The sequence below is a fragment of the Paralichthys olivaceus genome, chromosome 13, assembly GCF_024713975.1.
Source record: "Paralichthys olivaceus isolate ysfri-2021 chromosome 13, ASM2471397v2, whole genome shotgun sequence".
NCBI lineage: Eukaryota > Metazoa > Chordata > Actinopteri > Pleuronectiformes > Paralichthyidae > Paralichthys > Paralichthys olivaceus.
The window spans coordinates 11,673,739-11,697,531 of NC_091105.1; the positions used below are offsets into that span (position 1 = coordinate 11,673,739).

The 23,793-nt window shown below is 42.2% G+C and overlaps 1 protein-coding gene across 6 annotated transcripts in view; it reads right to left on the minus strand.

Annotated features, from left to right (window-relative positions):
* Positions 1-23,793, minus strand: part of fhod3b (formin homology 2 domain containing 3b) — an 87,189-nt gene that overhangs the window by 11,961 nt on the left and 51,435 nt on the right. For 3 of the 6 annotated variants that reach the window (XM_069536983.1, XM_069536984.1, XM_069536985.1), the window contains exons 4-17: positions 22,704-22,771; positions 20,808-20,913; positions 8,893-8,987; positions 7,677-7,788; positions 6,914-7,008; positions 6,567-6,710; positions 6,154-6,401; positions 4,717-4,872; positions 3,713-3,880; positions 2,568-2,630; positions 2,053-2,160; positions 1,820-1,954; positions 1,407-1,457; positions 611-801 (exon numbers count right to left, since the gene is read on the minus strand). In XM_069536983.1, coding sequence (XP_069393084.1) covers positions 611-801; positions 1,407-1,457; positions 1,820-1,954; positions 2,053-2,160; positions 2,568-2,630; positions 3,713-3,880; positions 4,717-4,872; positions 6,154-6,401; positions 6,567-6,710; positions 6,914-7,008; positions 7,677-7,788; positions 8,893-8,987; positions 20,808-20,913; positions 22,704-22,771 — 1,740 coding nt within the window. The remainder of the gene's footprint in view (positions 1-610; positions 802-1,406; positions 1,458-1,819; positions 1,955-2,052; positions 2,161-2,567; positions 2,631-3,712; positions 3,881-4,716; positions 4,873-6,153; positions 6,402-6,566; positions 6,711-6,913; positions 7,009-7,676; positions 7,789-8,892; positions 8,988-20,807; positions 20,914-22,703; positions 22,772-23,793) is intronic. The other 3 variants (XM_069536986.1, XM_020092842.2, XM_069536987.1) reach the window with 3 other exon arrangements.

The window sequence follows — 23,793 nt, forward strand, 5'->3', positions numbered from 1 at the left end:
ACTTTAAATACTTCAGTTATGTGCGTGAAACAGCTTTAAATTGCTTCCTGATATGTCCTTAATTGCACTGAGAGATTGTCTGAACACAATGTACATTTTCAGACTGTAGAAGTGATTCACAAAACTCCTAAAAAAGGAATCAGAACCTCAATAAGGTGTGTTTATACAACTCAAATTTCTTCAATAACAAACAATATCTATATTTCATAATAATAAGTATAAAATTTGATATGCATTATAGAGTTGAGTACTTATATCTTAGATACACAACAAATAAATTACGAAAAAAAGAGATGAAAATATATCAAATAAGAAAATATTTAAAAAAAAAATAGAAAGAAAAAATAAATACATGAAAATTAAAATATCAAAATTAAAAACAAAAGACATAAAAAATATAATATAACTTTTAAAAAGGAAATGAAAAAAATATTCATTCAGCAATAAATCGAATAGCCGGGTACTCTTTCACAACAAGCTAATTAAAATCTTGCTTTTGAAAGAAGAAGTTGATGTAGCAGACCTTAGACCAGAGAGTGGATCCATAATCACTGAAAGCATCATAGGCTGATTCCTCTGATAATAATAATGATGAAAAAAAACGGCTCACCTAACGTTTGGTGTGCAGTGGTGACGGTGTCTTCCTGTGAGATGATGGACGAAGGCGTGGCACAGCGGGATGCTGAACGGCTGGCGGGATTGGAACTCAAACACAACGTGATCTCTGTCCGTCCGCGTGTTGGCGCTCTGGGCCGCTCCCGCTCAAACTCCTCTGCAGCTAACCTCTCCACAGCCTTGTACCTGCAATCATAACACGTGGGATTCACATGTATGCTGATCTGCAGTAAATGTTAATGTCTGTTTGAATCTCAACTCAGCTATTTGGTGGTTGTGGTATAATGAAGTAGAAACATAAAATAGTACAAGCAAACTGGAATTATTCTTTTTTTTTCTGTTTAACATTCCTAGGCTCGCTGATCTCAGTTCACACTTTTAAATTGAGATGCCTGTTCCTGTTCACAAGAAAGAAGGTGTGGCATGAGAAAGGGCTATAAATTATACCATGCACTCACTCGCACACACACACACACACACACACACACACACACACACACACACACACAGACTTAGACACGGTTAGAGGGAGATAACCACACCACATCCATGGCAAAACACAATTACACACTTGTCCAGTTAACATTTGGACGTCTTAATGGTGAGCAGGTCCAGAGGGGGGCCCTGACGACTATAACTCAGTCAGAGCTTGGGTGCAACTTACTTTACATCTGCGATCAATTTTAGAAGAAAGATCTCAAAGCATTTAAAAACCACCTCAAGTTTTTGATCTACCTTCACTAGCGCAGCACTATTGTGAACCTGAAAACCATGAAATACAATAAACACACCTTTCTTCTCGGGCTTGTCGAACTTCCTCCAGCTTGTCTGCGTAATTTCGACTGAGACAGAACGAAGAGAACAGAGCCAGAGGAGAGACAATTTAGAACCTGCATTCATAGCCGACATAAATTATGACTTTCTTTTAAAATGTGATGATTACTTAACCGAGAGTGAGAACAGCAAATAAAGCAAACTGAGCATCATAAAATGCTGAGACAACACTCAATAGATAATTGTCCTCCTGCCATGACTCATTCTATTGAAAATAAAAGATAGTTCAGTGTCTCTTAGACTCATTGGAGATTTATAATTATCCCTCCTAGCCCTAAAATCGAATGTCTCAATTGGCAAGTAAATAAATATGTCCTCTGTCATATAAAGTCATGCAGTGTTTCGTCTTGACTTGTAAGGTGAGACTGACTTGAAGCGATTCCTCTCCTCTCTTTCAATTCTCTGCAGACGCTCTTCTCTTTCCAGGCGTCTCCGCTCTCTCTCTGCAGCCAGCGATTCTTGATGCTGTCGGTACGATGAAGATAGCAAGCCCCCTAAAGTGGGTCTACATACCAAAGGGAAAGAAAGAATATTATGTGATTACATATTTACAATTGAGTGATTGGTTTGTGTGTTTATTTAAATCAAAGTCGATATGCCGACCTGTCGGTTTTGGGGTCCGGTGTGGAGGTTGCTGAACTAGAGAAGCGATGGACGGCAGATGCGGGAGCCTGGTGCCTGCCGGGGTATGGAGTGCCATTGGCATTGATTCTGTAAAAAGAAGGGAAAAATAAAGGCTTTGTTCTCTCCTAATATATTTTCCCACTGAGGACAGAAACGACAGCACTTCAAGAATCTGTGATGTGATGTAAATTCCAATGTCCTGTGGCTGGACAGTTTCCACTGAGATATGACTGTGTTAAATAAAAGAACAGAGCTCAAGCCCAAAGCATCTGAACAAGAAGAAACTCATGCAATCAAACAGGTGCATCGCTCCTCCATGTCTGTGCATAACTTTTTTCTCTGGGGCCTTGTCCTTGCTGTGTTTAATCCAAAAGTAAACTGTGCTAATTTTGTCCGAGAATAGTTTCTCAATACATTGTGTGTAAATTTAAAATAATAAAAATACAAAAATTAAAAACCTCAGAAACTGTACACCATGTCCCCTGACCTCTTACCTTTCAGCCCAGCAAGGCTTTCTAGCTGTGTAAGATGGAGAAGAGCTGTTTGTATCTGTAAGACTGATGATGGAAGTGAAATAGAAAAGAGAGAGTAACAGTCAGATCAGAAACCCCAAAGATTGAAATAGTTAAATGTTAGAAACACGGACAAGATAGTGAGACAGTGGTAGAAGGTTTTAATGGGCTGCAAGACCACACAACGATGAGGCTGACAGTGGGAGGGCGGGATCTATCTCTACTTTGTCTCATCTATTCTGTGTGCTGTTTAGAAAGCAGTGAAACTATTGTTCATCTAAATAAATGAAAACGTTTTAAAAGCTTTGTGTATTATTGTCCACTGCACAGAAACAGGGAAAGATTTCTGCTGCCACGGCATCAGGTGTTAACCCCGAGGAACTGCTCTGCTAATCCAGATCTGGTTGCCTGTTACTGCAACAGATCTCTGCTGTAATACAAACGACTTCGAGACAAGTGACTTCATTGAGTCAATGCTTAGAATTAATTTATTGATTTGTCTCGGATTAACTGTGGTGTAGACGCCACAACCAAAGACAGATGAGCGGCAAACGTCTGTTAAATAATTCTTTCCAGCAACTGAGGAGAGCATCTTTGGTGATGACAGAAGAAGCATTAATCACATCTGAATAGTTTCTGGTCACTATGACCAAGAAAACATTTTTAAAGGATGAAGGAGGTAGAGAGGAACAAAGCTAAAGCATGTCAACAGTGTAACACAATTTAAAAGAATACTATTAGAACAATAATCCTTTGGCATTAAAATAATCTGCTGTTCTTATGATGCTGATATGTGTCTCTGCTGAATGTACAGTGAGTTAGAGATGCAGACACCAGTGATGGGGGAGGATCGTGTGTTGCACATTGTGAGGTGTGTAATGTACACTAGCTCCTGTCCACTACCTGTACTGCCTTTCTCTGTCTTTGCCCTTCTCACTCTCTCTGCAAACTCTACAAACACCTGGCTCTGTTTCAGGTCAGTGGATGGAGGGGGAGGTCAGTGGAGAGGGAAGGAGGGGGGGTGAGGTTGGTGTAGACTGACACTGAGGGTGTGCAGACTCTGGCATTCCACTCAAAGCAACAGGGGAGACACAGTCTGGTGGCTGGAGGGTGGGGGGGGAACACACCAAGGACTAAAGGTCCTCTTTTTAGGTGCGACGGACACAGGAGAGGACGTCCTGGTCTTGACGCTGAGATAATCTCTCTGCCCTTCAGGGTCACTGGCTTTAGGGAGGATGGTCATACACTTTAAGTTCAAACACATGATAGGAGAGTCTGCTACAGCCGGAGCCACACTAGGATGACAAAATACAAGAGAGCAGGAGTCCAAATGGGTAGAGGGAAAGAATCATACTGGTAATCTATGGCCCTGTTCTGACCTGGTGGTACCATCTGTCCAGAGAGATCCAATCACAAGAGGACAGCGTTAAATACGTGTACTCACATCAGGCATTAAAATGCATCCTGAATGTGTCTCCTGTGATCGCACTTGTCATCGGATCTCCAACCTCGCTCTATGTGAAACAAACATGTAGGTCATTTACCCAGTTTACCCAGAGTTTACAGATGTGTACAATGTCACTGTGTGTGTCGATGTGTGTGTGTGTGTGTGTGTGTGTGTGTGTGTGTGTGTGTGTGTGTGTGTGTGTGTGTTGGCATGAGTAAGCTAGATAGACAGAGAGAGGGGCGGGGGGAATGAATGGATCTTGTGGACCATTTAAGAAAAGTGTTATCCATTATGTGTTGATCAGAATTGATATTGTTGCAGTGGCCACAAACAAGTCAACGTGTGGACACTGGGAAGCAGGACGATTTTCATAGTGAAACTGTGGCAGGTCAGCCCAGTAGGACGTGTTTCATATGTAACTCAGGACAGATTTGCGTTCGCACAGCGAAAACAATGTGGCCCCTGTGTGTCCCAAACTTCCTCCTAATGTCATCTGAGTGATCACATCTCAGGACACATGATGGTGCGTTCAGACCTGCACTGAACGCTGATCACATGCTATCGATTCAGTCTGGATGGATGTTAACACCAGGTCTGAACAGGGTCTAAGTCAGAGCAACTATGCAGATGTGAAGGGAATGAGAGATTGGGTCACTCTGCAGCAAACCTGTTGACCTAAAATACCTGTGAGCGCCCTGTCTAGAGGACTCAGTGACTGGATGACTTTCATCATCTGCCTCTTCGTCCTCCACCTCCTCCTCCTCCTCCTCCTCCTCTCCCTCCTCCTCCTCCTCTCCCTCCTCCTCCTCGTCTTCTTCTTCCTCCTCCTCTTCCTCATCTCTGTGGTGAGAGAAGGGGGTCGAGGGTTGAAAGGAGGGAAGGGAGGATGTAGGCAGGCGAGAGAAGGGAGAGAGATTGGACAGGACAAAATGAAGACACACAGAAGACGATGGCCCAGAAGAGACACCACACAGAGATGACACTGAAAACATGCTTGTCAGAAGAGAAGTAGACATATTAGTGAGAGGAAGAGAAGATTAGTAGGTTTTGACAAGACTGTTTCTTCAAGTATTAATGATTTATAGTTACCATTACATTCAGGAACAACCTCTACAATAGCGTTAACATAAAAAACTACAATTTTCATTAAATACAATGAGATTGAGATTCAGAAAGCAGTGTTTGAGCTGCAGGGCAGATCTTCTGTGTTTGAACAGATACATGGTCATACATGCGTCTGCAGCCATTTAGATCCCTTGTGGGTGTCTGGATTTCATTAACAACACGGAAAATGTTGAACTTCAAAGCCGCCTTGAATTTCCTGTGGTGGACTGGAAGAAGCTAGTCTGGTATCATATGACCCTGCTGGATTGAATTTAAGTTTACCTAGTGCTACCAGAAATATTAGCAGGTATGCTACTTTATGCAGCACTGAGAGAGACAGTAATCAGTAGTGGTGTTAAAGACAAAAATCTAGGTGAAGCATAATTTTCAGTGTAACATTTAACATTTTCGTTTTTTCTGCTGCTGTTATAAAGCACAGAGCAAGCGACTGTATAATTAAACAAGATTGTAATTAGCTTTTTGCCTGAGTCACCGGTTGTGGTTTTTGGAGTTTTGGTTTGTTGTATATAAAACAGACGACAGTGTGGAGTAGAGGCTCGCTGCACTCTCACTGAAGGATGCAGATATCATGTGTTTACAGAAGCTTCCTGTTTCCATCAGTGGCAGGAGAATGTCTTTGATGGTGAGGAAAATTAATTTAAATGTCACTATGCAGGAGCAGTCTCCTCTTTGTCTTTTCTTTTAAATTACTATATAATTAAATTCTCTGAATTGGATCTGGATCAGTGTGACTGAAACCTAATACAACACTTCCAGTCAGGATGTTTCCTGTGAATGAGTAATACTTCATAGACCCAGGATTAATTTGTGATTCCTATCTCATTGCAGTTACCTCTTCGGGTTTAAAATATAAAACAAATCCAACAGTCTGAAGCTCCTCTTAATAAAGAGGATTAACTCAAATTCAAGCTAAAATGGAAGCAAGGACAATATTTTTTCTTCTTCTCTTGGACATCCTCCATTTTTCCATTCCTCTCTGTCCTCCTCCCGTCTCACCTTTCACTGATGTCTTCAACACCTTGGCCACCGAATGGCAGGAAGCCCCTTGCATGAGTGTGTGGGCTGCTGGGCGATGCTGGGGCGGACGCGTGGCCTCTGCTGTTCTGGAGCGAATGTCTCCGGCTGCGTCTTCTCTCAAGGCCGCGTCTTTCGTTGGTGCCGCCAACACTGGACCGTCTGCGGTCTTTTCGGCCGCTGGGAGGCAGCTGGGCTTCGTCATCACCATCCTCATGGCGCAATGTCGTCTGGGAGGACGAGCAATCAAAGAGAAACGGAGTAATGAACTTGTGTGTGTTGTTCATTGATGCACACTTAATTACTGGTACGGAGCCTATTATAACAACTGACTAATATTACATCAAAGTTTTTTGTGATGGGAGAATGGCAGTGGTAGTGTTGGCTTTTCCAACCTCGTAGATGTTGAACTGTTCTATAAGGTCGAGGTCCGTGCCCTTCCTGCTCAGGTGTCTCTGGGCCATGGCTTCGATGCACTGTTCCTCCAGACAGTCCACCATGTCATAGTATGAGTCCTGGTCTGGGAGGCCTGCCAGAGTCTGAACCACAAACACATACAGATTTAACTTCTCAGATAAAAGTTGTGTTCTTGCCTTGTATTTAAACTTTTTTTGTAAATGTGGTCTGAAAGTTGACATTTCAGAAAGATAAAAATGCACTGTGAGTTGGATAGAGTATTGGAATTCAGGGGGGGACATGCAGTATTCATATGGAAAGTATTCACTAAATAGAATTCACTGACCTTATTGATGAGTGTCATTGCATACACCAGCAGCTCCGTGTCAACTCCATCTTTCTCATCGAGGATCTCCACAACGTTTGACCACAGCTTTGTAACTGCAGAAGCACAAAACTGACACTGTTGAACACTGAAAAACAATAAAGTCTAGAGGATGTATTCATCTTATAGGGTGAAAAACTGCTGCAACCTTTCAGCTCCACTACTGTGCAGCAAAAAAAGAAAAATAAATCAACTGTTATGTCACCTCATGGCTCCCTGAGGTGAAATACAGTTTCCCTCTAGAAAAGTGACAGAAGACAAACAGCACTGAGAGAGAAGCAGCTCTGTGCCTCAGCCACGAGGGTCAAGTCCACCCCCTTCTCATCAGGGGACTGCGGATCAAGTTCTTCTTATGCAACAGCAGAAGTGACGGGATAAAACACAGCAGAGATACCTGACCCCTTCACATTGATCCTCAACCCCAATGTTTCATGCCACAGTGCAGTGTAGAGCCTTCAGAGCGGCAGGTAACTGAACCCCACTGCAGGCGGGAGTTTACAGTCTGTCTTGATAAGCCTCGTGCCATGCATGGCTGAGGAGCTGCTCAGGACAACTGATCTGACCACTGTGTAACAGGAGACTGATCTGTTATCAGCTGGACAGCTCTGCAGCTGCTGTGGTTGGTTTTATAGGCGGAATTAAACCAGTCTGTTAGTGATGATGTGCTGTGAGGTGATTCACATCCTATATTTTGAATTATTGGCTGGTTTTCCTGAGCTCTTACCGCTTTTGGCGTCCACAACGCTCACAGCCTTGATGAGCAGCGCAGCATTAGACTCAGTGTACTCCACAAACACCAGCAGCAGCTTCAGCGCCGTCTTCACCACCAGACGGAACTGTGCAAAGAAAAAAAACAGTTAACACAGAAAATAATGAGCAGCACCACCAGCAACAAAATACAAAGACAAATCATGAAATTCAGCAGTACATGTTATATTTCATCTAAACAACCATGGGACAACTTAACACAGCATGTATTAGCCCTGAATACTAAAGGGCAATATTGTCTTAGAGAAGCTTTTCCAGTCTGAACAATCTTGAGTGTTGTTTGACAGCTCAGTGAAACATATTGTTCTATAGTCAAGCACTATGCAAATACCACAAAGGTAAAAATGACAATCTTTATATCAAATAATATCAGTGAAATTAAATAGTGAAACACAAATGAGTCTTGAAATACAGTAAGTATAAGGAAAGGCAGGACAAATGTTAAACCACTACAAAATGTGAATGGGAAAAAGGAGAGTTCTTCCCGGGTCCCAAAAGTCCCAGAAATGTTCTACAGAACCCGAAATCGAAACCAAACCCCGACCCGACTGACTGTACTGACTGATTCAAACTCATGCAGATCCCGAGTCGGGCCTTGAGTCTTATGGTTTGGGGTGGAGCTGTGAAGACCTCTAGAGAGAGTAAACTATAAAGAGGAGCCACGTAAAGTGTAAGTGAGTGAGAATCAACATAATTAAATAGGTGATTAACACTTCAGCATTAACTCATCACCTGTGAACAGATGCCACATCAGCAAGAAGACTGCACAAGCAACAGCCAAATAATTGGGGTCAACATTAGTATTGCTGATGGAACTTTGCCATACAGAAAGATGAGCATGACAGTATCATGATTTAAAAATCAAAACATAATAGTTGCCAATGATTATGTTAATATTTGCACAGGAATGCAGAAGAGAAAATTCATGAGAACAGAAAACAGTATGGGAAGAGGAGAGAGACAAATCTGCACCGTAACACAGTCTGGCCACTAGAGGGCTGAAGACCCTGATGACATGAGAGTTGCCTGCATGTTTACAAAGCAGAGGTAGTGAATTATCTGGTTATTTCAGCTTGGTTAGGTCCCAATGAGAGGATGCTGCAGAGTTGACTTTAAAGATCATCCTCTGAAGAGATGAGGCAGGGAACTCCTGAACATTAATCTTTCTTTACCTTGGATCCGACCAGGCTGTAAAGCCACTGGACCGTTTCATTGTGAGATATTAGGCCGTTCATCCCGTCCACGTACAGCATTATCTGACCGAGAGCTGGAGAGAGAGAGAGGGAGAGAGATGGGGTCTGGTTAATCATCTGCTATTCCAGTTGTTTTCTGGTACTTTAACAATCTGTTTTTAATTGATTGATGATGTCATATAAATATACAACAGACCAGATATTAGTCTGCATATGCAAAAAGACACATGCACACACAGAGGCACACTCACACAAACAAGCAAACTCATGTATTGTTAGTAAAAAGGGGTCAATGATATCTGTCCACAGTGATTTAACTGGAGCTGCTGCAGAGGTACATTTTACAAAAAACAGCACCCCCCCCCCCCATCCCTCAAGTTACAGAACACAACTGGGGGTGAAATGTTTGAGCAGAGCGCCTCACTGGACGCTGACATGACTTCCATCGGTAACAGGATACATAAATAAGAACATAAGAGCCAAGGGATCTCAGTGGGGGGGCGGTCAAAGTGAGGGGCAGTAAAAAAGTGTAGGACTTCTGTTAAAGAACATATAGATGGGGGAAGGGAGGCAAACACTGGAGGACAAGGGTGGGGAAGAAAACAAAAGTCTCCCTTTTAGTCCTTAGAACGGCATCTCTGTGGCCGAGCACACATGAGGAATTAATACAGTCAACAGAGATGAAAACAGCAAACGAGACGAGCTCAGCTTTAACCCGCTGCAACGTCAGGTGATACATTAGCTGACACGGGGGAAAAGGCTGAAACATAAACACGCAATCACAGTGACAGTGAAACAGGGCAAGTAGCTATGCTGCAAAAGAATCCAAAAATCCAGGAAAATAATAATTAAGATAGAATGGCACTCAATTGTTCCCTTAAATTCACTCATGGTGCACTAAATGTCACACATTCAGAGATATCCGATCTCTACGTGTACCTTTTTTAAAATCAAGATCCATGAATTATTCTCTGGGATAACAGTGAAAATTTATAATTTTGCTTAAAAAGAAAAACAACAATGCTCTTCAAAAAAACACCATCTACTCTCCTCTTGCTGTTTAGAGCAGTTTATATTTGACGTGTTATGGTGAGTAGCTGCAGCTTCTGTCATATTTTTCCCCTCCTCTTCTCTAGGGCATGAAAATCGTGAATATGCTGTGGATAAGCCAAAATTCCCAGGTGCAGCTGCTGTGTGTGCATGGTGCGTGGGTGTATGCATACATGCAATTGTGTGTGTGTGTGCCTGGCTCACTGCTGCTGCAGCGGCACTTCGTCTTTTATCGATCAGGGTTAATTACTCACAGCATGTCAGGCCCCAGCATTCCTGGCAGTCCTCTCCTTGATGCGAGCTCGGAGCTGTGTGTGTCACAGCAGTGGCACCGAAGTGTGTTTATGAAAACATGATTATCCCCCTAACTCAGCGTGGGCCAAGGTGTCACCATGTCCATTAACCCTCCCCACACACACACTTTGTATGGGACGGCTGATGACGGATGAGTGACAGCAGTAATGACAAGACATACAGCTGGTGTCAAGAACGAATTCCTGTGGTAGATTGTTTACAAAAAAACCAATTCTGTCTAAAATAATGATTTGCAGTGATTCTTTATACACACACAGCTGTGACTTTTGCTGGATGAGTAATGAGCTGCATGGTTCTTTTCAAATTGGTAGCCGATGTCTGACCTGCAATATCATCACCGCTCGGTCTTTTATCTCTCGACTGCACCTGTGTACAGTATCTGCCCCTGGTGCAACGAGGCTCTGAGGAATGTCCATTGAAAACAGGGGTGAGAAAAGATAGGTGGCCTTAATGAGACTTTTAAAAGTGTCATTACAAAACGTGAATGTTCAGCTGCTGACAGATCTGACGTTAGTGATCGGTCCCAAACGTCGACCACAAAATGAAATGAAATGACTTTTAGATCACTCGCATGTTATCGTAGGACCTTATTTCAAGATTTTAACAAACGCGAGCGTGTGGCTTTTCAGCATGTAGCCAAGCAAAAAAAAAAGAATGAGAACGAATGTTTATATCATATGTGAATTAAATTTAGCGAGCAGTTAAGATACAGAAATTATATGATATTAAAGCACTTGTGAACCAGGCCAGAAACCACACAATCATTACATTTTTCTCTCAGATTCATTAAAACTGCTGCTTCATGGAATTATTCAATGCCAGCTGCCATTCATGAACAATTCGACTTGAAGGACCAGAAACCAAATAAACTGCAGTTACCCTGTGAACAGTTATAGGTAAAATGATACCATAACTGTTTTCAAAAAAATAAAATTACCTTTCATTATGGGAAAGTGCAACCTTCAGAGTCTGGTCAGAAACCATTGGAAGGAAACATCTAATTACTCCCAAAGCAATCACTTTTGTGAACTGCAACTGGAACTGATTTCCACCCACTTGTGATTAAATTAGTCATGAAACTGCTGCGGAAAATGAAAAGTTACCTGTGTGTGTGCGTGTGTTGAAACTGTGGTGTATCTCCCAGGCTTCGGGCCTTTGTGGTTAGCTGAGACTGTGGGTCCAGATCTAGAACCTGGGAATTGCTTTGAAACTCCCCAACAGACAGTCATCAATAACTTTGGGGGAGGGTTAATAAGAAGAGCATGTGAGGGCTGAGTCTGGGCAGGACTCCTCCACTTCAAGCACTGATCTGCGGCCAAAAATGTGGGCCTCCATTCGAGTAATCATGAGCAGCTCTAAAATACCTCACACAAAGGACAACAATAACATTGCTGAGTCGCTTTGCATGTGTGTCACGTAATGAGAAGCTGGCAGAAGACGAGCTGCCTTCGGAGCACTGTGATTAGAATATAAATAGAAGAGGATATCCGAGGATGAAACATTTACTTTAAAAGAAACCTGGAAGTGTTCAATGAGCAGCGTTCTGCTTGTGCAGGACTTTTACACTCCATTTCTTTCAATACTTTTACATTTGCCTTATGAGAAAACAGGTTTTGTTACAGGCTGACGAGGGGGACCACAGACCCACTGCCTGAAGGAGACAGAGCCTGGTCCGGTGTCTGAACCAGAACTCTGAGAGAAGTAAAAATGCAAGCAACTGAGGTCTGGTGGAAGTGTTTCCTCAGGGCCTCTCCCTCTCATAAACCACAGCAATTATCTTCCACAGCTCCAGGAATGTGCAGGAAAGGCTGCTCCCTGACCACTGCCGAGGTGAGAAGCACTCCGACGTCTGGGTGGCAGCACCAACACGAGCCAGCTGAGTCATATGGAGACGTTTTAAAAGAAAATACATCTTATCTGCCTTATCTTATCTGTGGAGATGCAGGACTCAACAGCTTCCCTTCTACAAACCTGTCCCCCCCTCCGCTCGCTCTCCCCACTCTGCCCCTTTGGTTTCATTTACATTTTGGAATTTGTCAAAACTGGGTCAGCCAAACTGTCTGTCAGCGTGCAACATTTATTTTACCAGGACTATATGGGATAGAGGCCAAATCTCCATCCCATGCAGCACAGTTTGGAGACTTTATCTTGTTATGCTCTGCATTAGCTGGGAGCTGCACTCATAGTTCAGACGTTTGCCCCACTGTACCCACGTGAGCTGGACCTGCTCTACTGCAAAGTCTGGAAAAGACTTTTAATGTAAATTCTTGTTCTAACATGTAACAGTAATAACATCGTCAATGATTTGAATTTCATGAGTGGAGAGTCCACACTGGATTCTGGGCAGTGAGACAGACAGCAGTCAACACTGACCTCACGATTTCTCATGTTCTCTTTACTGGTGGTCATTGTTGAAAGTCATCAGATATATTCAGGAATATTGTCGTCAAACTTTTACTCATAAAAAATACTTGGAACAAGCTAAGATATGGACTTACATTTTCTAACATACAGAAGGTTCAACACCACATAACACGTCCAACATTCCTCCTAAGTCAGCGTTGAAAGCAGCAATACTTTCAGTTTAGCAGTAGTTCTCATGACCACCTGTATGTGATAGTGGTTCACTTGCAGTGATGAACCCACAGAGAAACATCACCCTTACTTCAGTTGCCCTCAGCTCTGCAAAACGTTTTACCTCCCTCAAGGAGGTTAAGTCTTTATTGCTGTTTGTTGGTCTGACTGTCAGCAGGATTATTCAAAAACAAAACAAACTAAAAATCTGTTCTGTCAGGCAAACAAGACCAAGTTGACTGACGGCCATGCACTTGATTTTCTTGATTTTCATAGTCTGCGTATTGCAGCATTGATACAGATCACCAAAAAAAGTTTGTTCTCTGATTACATCAGTTACTGAAGTTGTGTTGCAGGGTAGCAGTCTGTTGAAATAGCTGACATCGTTCAGGCAGCCATATTGAGCACCTACTCTGCCCAATTTGTAAACTTACAAGTTGATGAGGACGTTATGCCAAGAATATTTCCAAAACGAATATAAAACCTCAGGGGATCACTAGAAGCGGGCCTGAATGTTTCTGCCAAATTGAATGCCAATCAATTACACTCATGCTCAGATATTTCAGTCCGGATCAAGGCGGTGGACAGACCCACTGGCATTCCTATAGAGAACTGTTTTTAATGACACTTAGAAGATGTTAAAAATCTGGCAGATTTGTCTTTTATCATTGCTGACAATACAATACAATAAAGACAAGCTTACTACTCAGGCCAATTAAACAGTCCTCAGTGTATATGAACTGGGGAAGACATGTTAGTGGGTTACGTTCCATTCGTTAATCAGCTAATCACCCATATACTACTGGAGCCAGACTAACCGGCCCTGACAGCCCGATGCAGTCACCAAACTGACTGCCAGACTTACATTGAGCCCCATACAATAAAACAACAGGGGGGGTGCATCCATTTTCTTACCTGGATACATGTCTGCCAGCATTTGACACAATTTACTGTGGGCCTCAGCCAAAACAAATTCCCTCAAGACAAACAAACAGACCTAATGGAACAACAGCATGAGGTGAGGCAGGGATGTCTTTCCAGTGTTTGGCTGAGTTAGCCCCACAGGCCCTGCAGACCTGCTGTACCACTGCAATGCTGAGCAGGGCAAAACAAGACTATTACACTATAAGGGGAATAAAATACTGAAAAAATATATACATATGTTATTCTCTATCACCCTTTATTTCCTCGGTGTGCAAAATAGGAAACATGTAACACATTTGAGGTTCTACTGTACTTCATTTTTGGACAAGCAATCTGGGGGAAGGCCCAAAAAGATGAGCTTCTCCATCCTTATCCAAGCAGGGAAGACTTTTGAAAAAAAGCTCCTGCATGGACATCCACCCACTTGTACAGCGAACTGAAAGATGAGCTGTGGTAAATTCTTACTGCTCTTGAGAGAGCAGTGATGTGATTCACTCTGGCTCTGGCCAGCCATATTCTGAATTCAGTCCCAAAAAACACTCAGCTCACAGGAATCAGCTGTAAAACCCACTCAAACTCTGAGGATTTCAAGTCTATCTGCTGTGGCTCCATTACGGCAAAAGATTTATTTATTTTCCAAATTATAGTTTATGTATCTTAGACAGCAAGGTCAGAGATGATAAAATAAGAGCCTGAGAAATGAACCAAATCAAACATTCTTATAATATAATTGGCTTGTATACTGAAGTCTGTTACAGTAAAACCAGCTCCAGGATTGGGTTTGGAATTCCACTGCCAGTGGGTTCTGCTCCGGCTGATACCTTCTATGAAGGGAGGCAGAAAATAGGGCACACAGGTGTGGTTGAATTGGGTTCAGATGTAAGCTGTCTACTCATGTCAGGGGGAGCTGAAGGGGCCTACGGGGGGGGGGGGGGGGGGGGGGGGGGGGGGGCGTCGGGATGTATCCTGTAGGAACGTGACTCGAAGCTTAATGACAGATATAACAACAGATTATGTTTTCTGTTCAGTTAAAGGTTGACTGGCCTCTTTTTAGTTTTACCTTTTAAAAATTTGAACTTATATGTAAAGAATGTTAAAATGGCAGTAAATGGAATATACAGCAGTGCAGCTTTTAGAGCAGCACTCTATATGTCATTTGAAAGCTGGTGATTTAATTTGACAGTAGTAATGTTGTCAGTGGAGCGAAAAGAGTAGTTGAAAGGCTGTGGGCTAAAAACCATGTGTAGCGCTCATTTCTTTTATTTCCTCTGACCAAGTGAATTTATTCCCGTCATCCCAAAATAGAGAAAAGTGTCAGGCAGGTAAAGTAGCCTGGATATGTATAAACTATTATTGTCTTTCTTCATGAGGATAAAACCTTGAAAGCAATGAAAATAAATATTTGGATGTATGAGGAGAATGAGGTAAATAAAACAAAACCTGTGTCCCCTTTGGGTCATAACCAGCACATTGAACAGTAAGTGTGAATGAATAACAAGCGTGTTATCCCTGATGTGTGCATGTGTTTATGAGAGTGAGTGAGTGTTTTTCAGATTGAAAAGTTTTGTACAACGGGGCAGCAGGAGAAGTGGCTCTGGCTCAGAGAGCTGCAGGAGAGATCTGGTGGAAAACATGCATGTGTTCCCATGGGATCTCATTACAAACCTGGAGTTTTGCGTTTCTGTTGGTAGGACATGGGCATTCCTGGAGATCTCCTCCTCACTAAAAACCTGATTGTCCACTTTCAATATGTGTCAGCAGTTCTCTAAGTTTTCCTTCTCAAATTTCCTTCATCCTGGAGGATTTAACAGAGCATACCCTCATCTTTTCCTAAGCATTATTCTCGCATGGTCATGCAAACAAGGAAATGATTAAACCTACATTAACCAGCATATATGGCCCTGTATACCAATGCATTGGCACGAAACCTCTCAGGTCCAGCCCAGCCCAGACGGAATGGAAATGTTTATCCAGACGATAGACCGTAGAAAAGGTCTCCCCCCTCTAGAACAGACGACTTTTAACACAGCCAGACAACACAATACACACTGTTTCCAACAGGAGCTTCCAACCTCGCTGTTAACCCAGTTGTGCCTGGGTTTTCACTTATTGCTCAGTGAAATGGTCAAACCAGCGGGGGGGAGAATTCCGTTTCGCTCTGGTAAACATTTTTTTGAACTGCACTTACCTTCACCAAGGAGGTTATGTTTTCACCCCTGCCAATTTGTTTTGTTGGTTAGATTAGGCAAAAACTACTGAAAGGATTTCCATGAAATTTGGTGGAAGGATGGGACATGAGCCAATGAGGAACCCATTCAATTTAGGTGGAGATCGACACAACTGGGTGGATTCAGGCCTAATTTTCTTAAACATTGCATTTTTTTTTTTTATTTCCCGAGGAATAATTTGTTTGCAGATCCAAATTAAAGTCTGGATCTATAGTTTCATAAGGGGAATGTCCATTCTAGTTACTTAGATTCTTAGTTAATCTACAAATGATCTGTAGTTTCAAAGTCATAGGTAAAAGATATAAACTATTACTGTAGAGTTAGTTCTCTGCTCTGTGTCACAGAGGTCTAAAGGTTCACCGCTGGTTTTACTGATGAGACCTCTTCAGCCACAGAGGAGGAGTTAAGAAGTGACATTATCAGCTATTTTATTTGTGAACAATCTCTTGGATCACTCATATACACACATACATGCACAAACAGCTGCACAGATGTGTCACTGCCTTGCTGATGTGAAACAAATAAAATGTTATGCCGCTACACAAAACCACAGAGACCGACTGCAGTTTGAAGAAAAGAGCCTTGTGTTTCAGGTGCACTTGTAGCTTTGTGAAAAAGACAGCTGCCCACTAAAGTTACTGCTGTGCGCGACACTAAAAGCTGCAATGAGCGCTGCGTTGGGAGCAGTGTTCCAGGTCCCAGACAGTTTAAGAGGCAATGAAACACTTGACTAGTGCACATCTCCTTTTCCCACAGAGGCCCAGTGAGCAGCTCCCTCTAGACCCTCCACAGCATCAAGGAGCATTAATTGTAAGGAGGTGTCATTAAAAACAGGGGTGCTCAAGATGGTGGAAGAGGGGAGAGAGATAGAGGGATAGACATATAGAAAGAGACATATGTGAGAGAGAAGGAAAGGAGGAGATAAAAGCATAAAATTAAAAACGGGCATGACTTATGTGATACAGTTATACCTCTGGACATTGCATCCCCTATTTTGGTGGAAGCTATAAATTCACATATAGGTTATAGCATGTAAGCCTCTGTATATACAACATAACACAGCATGTGATCTGAGATATGGCCTTCTGGGTGTGACGATAATTTACACAAAGCTTAGGAATGTGTTTTCCAAAAATGGGTCCAAGATGAAAAGGGGAAAAAAAAGAAAAAGGCTGTTTCGGTAAATTCCTATAGATGAAAAACCAGTTTGATTCCACCGACACTTATGGCCAGTGTTTTGTAAACAACAGTGTGCAGACAGATGTGGCACGGCCTTTACAAAGTGCAAACACAGAAGGTGTAGCTGAAAACATAGGTCATGGTGAGGAATGTCAACAGTGAACATTTCAAAGCAGGGAATAATTGCTTCAAGTCGACTGTAATTGGTTTGTCTTTAATCTGCTGCCCGCATTTTTTTACACTTACCAATTACAACAAAGTTGTTACTTTTGTCACAGCTCTTCCTGTAAATACTGCAAGTGGAACGACAATCCAGGAAACTTGTTATTTGTTATTCCACCTCATTTCCCTGTTTCACTCAGGAAAATTATGACTATAGGCCTCTTTTTTCTTATAACCACAATGAAAAAAGTTTGAGCTTTGTGCCAAAACCTTGTTGACCTTTTGCACAAGCTGCTGGTGTTATTTTGTGCCTTAAAACAAAAAAAGTAGAAAATCTACAATAAAAATGGCAAAAAAAAGATATTTTGGGTGCACAAAATATCAGAACCCCCCCAAATATTTTGCAGTGCGAGCACCTGAAGCATCTGCAATTTGGTCTATACCACTAACTTAAAGAGGCTTTCAAGGTCTTTACTAAAGTTTTGGTTTAAGAGTGGAGCCACAGATGGGCAAACTTATTCATCGTGACCAAATTTGTTTTATACCACCCCCCCCCTAAAAAAATATTCTAGCATAACCTGTTATTAGTTCCTAAAACGAAGAAATGCAAATGCTGACTTTAAAATGAAAAATGAATGTCACTACCAACCCTTCATTACCCACCTTACTTAAGGCTGAGTGTGAAGCTTACAGGAGTTCCAGATGGCAAAGGCACCTCTGGAACAGTGACCTCACACCCTGCCCCTCTGATGGGGTGATAAAGGCATACAAGCCTTCCCCTGGGCCCAAAAAGAAAAAGAAACTCAGGCCTCCAAAGAGCTAAGTCCAGGTCTGGAAGCCCTCCGAGCCAGGTGCGAGGGGCCCCAGAGAGGGGCCAGAGCCCAGCCAGGCAGACCCAGAAAATACCCACATCACTGAGGGAGCACTAACTGGCCACAGACACCTCCAGGGTCTTTGAGAAGACTGAGTGAAAAAATGAGGAGAAAGAAAAAAGTGACATGGTGTAGATTACTGGGAGAGCTGCAGGAACTGTACCAATGACGGCAATGTTCCAGGGAGCGAAGGCTGGGAACCTGTTCTTGTAAAATGCATTATGAGTGGCGTGCACGTGTGACTTGTGCCTTTTTCAACTACAAAAGACCCATAAGATTGAATTTTATTCATGAAAGACAGCAAGATTGTTTTGTCGAGGAGGGGGTGAGGTTAATGTACACCAGACAGATGGGTTCAAGGCTGCATTCCTTTTTTTCTTTTTTACTGGCCTCAACTTGAAAGACAGTACAGCAAAAAAACATACCATATTAGAAATGATCAGAGTTTGATACCAAAGCAGTTACTAAAGATGCTTTGCTCTCTTCTTCTCCTCTCTGTGTGCACGTGTGAAAATTTCAGGCAGCTAATTTACTTTCCTCCGGGGAATCCTTATGACATAGCTCCTCTTGGAAGTCATCAAGAGTAAAGCAGCCAGATCTATATACATTTCTGACCCGTGCATCTGCGTTCCAGCACATGCTCGACTTGTGTTCTCCAACACATGGCTCACGAGGGAGGGTGATCTACTACACCCCACATTTCCTCAGCTGGTCAGGAGAAATTAGTTCAAGGGTTGAAACAGGGTTGAAGCAGGTTAAAAGGGCTTTTGGGAGAGGGGCAGCCTGGTTTAGTTTCTTGTGGTGATGTGGAGACACACAAGGGAAAATGGTGCAGCCTGCAGAGATTAAACCATAAATTAGCACATGAAAGAATAAAAAAAGTCAGACAGAAAGGTACTGACAGATGTTTTATCAGAATTCTCTGGGAGGTGAAGGGGGAAAAGTACCGAACAATGAGGAGGAGTGAAAAGATACAACAAGCTTGATGAGAATGTGGTCAATTCTGAAGTTTGGAGAAAAGCCTGTGCTTCTCCTGCTCTCTCACTGTTTTTGGCCACTTAACCTGTGTGATTTATCTGTCTGAGTCAGAGACCAGGCCAAGTTCAGATGAAGCATCAAACATTAAAAGATCAGAGCCAACGGAGGCCGTCCAGGCATGGTTCATGTTCATGTTTATATCCTGCTCAGGAGGCAACAACATTACTTTGTCACAGACGTCCGTCCTTTGCACTTTCATGTTGTTCAGTGACAGAAAAGATCATCGAAGTTCACAAATTACAGCATTATTTACAAGTATTTAGGGACATGAAGCACCTAATTATTTAAAGATGACTGGGGCTGACATCTGATTGAAACGTACAACCAAATCATGGTGGTCAACTACACTGTGACTCAATTTAGCTTAATGAAGAAATAAATAAGTGATTAACTAAATGAAACTAGTTAAATGAAAAAGCTGAATACAAGCTTCTGCATATTTCAATGTTTACATCTGATACTATATTCTGTTCATAAAAACAGGAATTAACTATAAGGTCACTCGGAGAGCAAATGCCTTCCCCTGGGCTGATTTGCCACATCACATCACATAAACATGAATTGAGGTCAGATAAATATAGGCTAGTACTATGTACTCATAAATTTGGCCATCTTACATAGAATGGAGGCAAAATGTTGATTTTTTGATTAAGATTGAAAGTATTATTTGTTATTGTAACTTAATAAAGATCACAGCCCTAAAAGTATTTATTTTGATTCACAAAATCTGGATCATTATCAGTTCTGCACCAAATTCTGCATTATTTCTTGAGAAATTCACAAAAATACCAAAACAAATGACGGATCTCATAATGTCTCAGAAAGTGAAAAATCCTGAACCCTAAATTGAATCTGCACCGGAGGTGAACAGGTTCTTCCTTGGCCCATATCCCACACTTCCACCAAGTTTGAAAAATAAGGTTTAGTAGCTTTTGTGTAATCCTGCCAACAGACAGACAACCTGCAATAACACCAGGTAAAAAAACAGAAGTGCAACAAATGTTCATCGACAGTTGAGGGAACACACAAGAAAAAATAAAACATGAGTGAAAGATTTTTTTTAAAAAAGAGGGAGAGGAGGGAAAATTAGTTTTATGATCTGCAATATCCTGCCAGAAATTTTATTAGCCACTTAAGTGTGTAGCCCGCCGCTTCACAACAGGCTGTTAAATGGCTGTGACCTTGGACTGCTATTGTCCTCGAGTGTCCCCGAACATGCTGCCCTCCCCGACCTCAACACGTATGATCTTTCACCTCACCGACATGGGACAGATAAATTAACCCTTGGCCTAACTTCAGTCTTAACTGAGACACACATTGGAGTTTGTTTATCTACCATAAGAGTGTGAGTGTGAGGTCATCAAGCAGAATCATCAATTCACATGGTGCATGTAAACACATGTGGTTCTGGATAGGTTTATGGAAAGGAAAGTGTTACTGGATTGATTAATAACATCCTCGATTCAGCGGCGAGGAGAACTGAGGTGTGAGAAAGTACAAGAGAGGAAAGCATGCTGTGTTGTTTATAGGTGCACTTCTGCAGCTGACATACCCCTGAGGATGTAATTCTGGTAGTTCTGGTCGGCTTCAGCTCCCACTTTTATCAAACATGTCAGGCCCTCTTCCACCACAAACTCGTGCACCAGGTCCTTGTCATCCTGGGAAGAAGCAAGTAGGTTAAGAATATAAGAGCCTGCAGAGAAAAAACAAACTGAAACCTGTTGTTTAATAGCTCACGCAACTCTTGACAATCTGTCTGATGATCTGTCTAGTATTTCCAGAAATCTTGTGTGTGTGTGGAACACAGAACCCGAGAACTGTTCGTCTTATCGGCTCCACACTTGTCATGAGTATTGTTGAGAGACAATTAAGTGCAGAGTCGAAATTTGGTCAAATGTGGACAAGTGATCTGATTAATGTTCAAAACTTTTAATAAACAGGCGCTATTCAATCCAAGTGATGTTGTCGATCATAACAACAGTGCGTTCACGACATCAACTGATTCTCGCACTTCACCGAACTTTGAATAAGCAGCTCTTTGTGCAGCAGCAGTGAAGCAGCTTCAGGGTTCTGCGTACTGAGTCCTGCAGTCGGTCTTTAGTTGCCGAGGCTAATTACTGCAGGTCACTTTTACAGTTTCAGAGAGAAAGCTTTAACCTGCATCACCACAGCCCATTCCAAACAGACATGTTTACTTTAAGAGTTGTGGTAAAGAAGTAAATCAACCCAAAAAAAACTCCAGAATTGCTGTCGTGATTTTTACTTACACCAATGTTCACAGCTTATAAATATGACCAATTATTCATAAATTATATATAGATAACTAAAAACTGAAGTTTCTGTTTTTTAACTTAAACAATGCTACACAACATGTGTTACATTTTACCACAGTATTATTAAGGAGTCTAAAAGTGGTAATGTAGGGAACGTGCTTTCACACTTCTTTATGTGTTCTCTGGTTTGCCAGAGGGCTCGAGCACACTTCTCATTCCTCCCTCCTCAGCTGAATAAATCTAATCTAACTTAAACTTTTTAAATTAACCAACAGCCACTGAAAGTGCATTGAGTGATGCGATCTGCCTGCAGCTTGTTCAGATGGATTCCTGTTGTTTTGGCTCTCCACACTTCATCCCACATTTAGCCCTCAATGACAAAACCACCTGCATCTGTCACACCTGCCCATGACTTGGTAATTTAAGGCCAAGCAGGAGGCTTTCTACAGGTTTAAACATTTTCTGATATTCTACTGTTCAGATGGGAAACAGAGGAAGAGGAGCAATAAACACAGGGAGCTGGTCAGGGCTCCTTCTCTCCCAGGAGGATGTGTAAGTGCTTGCAGAAGAGCTTTACCGTAGATCTGTGATGGAGACTCCAGTCATTTGGCAAACGCTCTAAATATACAGGGGTGCAACTACAGAAATAGAATGAACAGCAGCTCTGAGACTCCTACATTTACAAGTCTGTGATGTATTGTAGAGAAATATTACTGAAATAAATCAAACCGAGTGGACATTTTATTAAAAAACAAGAATGATCAGTATTCTGTTAAACTGAAACCCTGCAGAGCCACATGTTAAAAGTGAGCCATTCTAATGTGTTCTGAATCTGTTGCTTTCTTTTTTATCCAACTGTCACTTAACCCTCCCCCTCTACAGTCGACTGCCCAACAGTTCAGCCCAGCCCACTGTGTGTGCGTGTGTGTGTGTGTGTGTGTGTGTGTGTGTGTGCCACGAAGGCAGACTCTGCCTCGGGAAAACAATACCATGTCCAAGTTTGAGTGAACGTAACACTTCGCCCTTTCACGTTAATGTGAACATGAACACTCAGTTCCCCTGGAAAAAGCATTGTTAGGTAAACTTCACAAGAACTGCTGCTGAGATTATGACAAAACACACTAGATCTTGTGAGCTGCTGTTTTAATGAGAACTAGGAGAGAGGAAATAAATACCTGAAAAATCTGCTTGAGTGAGAAGAGGGCTCTTCGTAGCTCCCGTCCAGTTGAGTTGTAGAGTTTTTCTGTGTGGAGAGAGAAAAGGAGAGAATGGAGAGATGAGTTGACAAGTCACACATCTTTCTGTGATACTGTCACACAAAAAGAAAATAACACTAATCCTGGAGGAGATTTAGGATGACTGTAACTTTTCTTGAAAAATAAGTGCATAGCTGCTAGTGTTTTAATGGATCATTCACACATTTCTCCTTAAAAATCACTTGGTGATCTGCATCATTGGCTGCAATTTTCCCGACTAGCTGAATCAGAAAAAATAACCTAAAAGAGGAACAGTGAAAGGGAAAGAACAGTAGGAGAAACTCAGAGCACATCTGTAGAGAATTAGCAAACAGAGGATGTTTTCTGCTGACAAAGTCATATCTGCAGTTTACCATCATCCAAAGTCATTGAGGAAACTTCAAGCCAATAGCCACCACAACGGCTGTGATACACAATACACCCATTAATGAGCTATGGCAGCTCCAAAGAGAAATATAGGAGGGGACGAGGCTGATGACAGATGCTTGTGATGGAGGCAAACATTTCCTGCAACTGCCTGACAATCCTATGCCCTATGTGCAGGCGCTAGAGTCTGCCAGGGAGGGGCAGCATTGAGCACAATCTCAGTAGCTCGCTGACACTCTCTCTCTCTGACTCAGCAAAACCTACTGCTGCAGATACAGCAACATACAGCAACACTCCAGTCCAATGCAGAGGAGTGTTACAGTTCAGTACAGCCACTCTCTGTGTTACGCTGTTATACATGCCTGCTTTTTATTTAGATGGTAAATTGTTTTTATTGTATTTGACAGATACTTTATTGCTTGAAGAACACAATGAAACAGTTTGTTTCTCTGAACATTTCTTTTTATTCCCTCACTTTCAAATTACTATGTTTAGTGTGCATCTGCCTGCCTACCTACCTTCCTATCCACCTACATACCTACCTACCAACTTACCTACCTACCTTCCTACCTACCTAGGTCAACCGACCTACCTACCCAACCGCCTGTCTATCCACCCACCCACCCACCTACCTATTTATCTA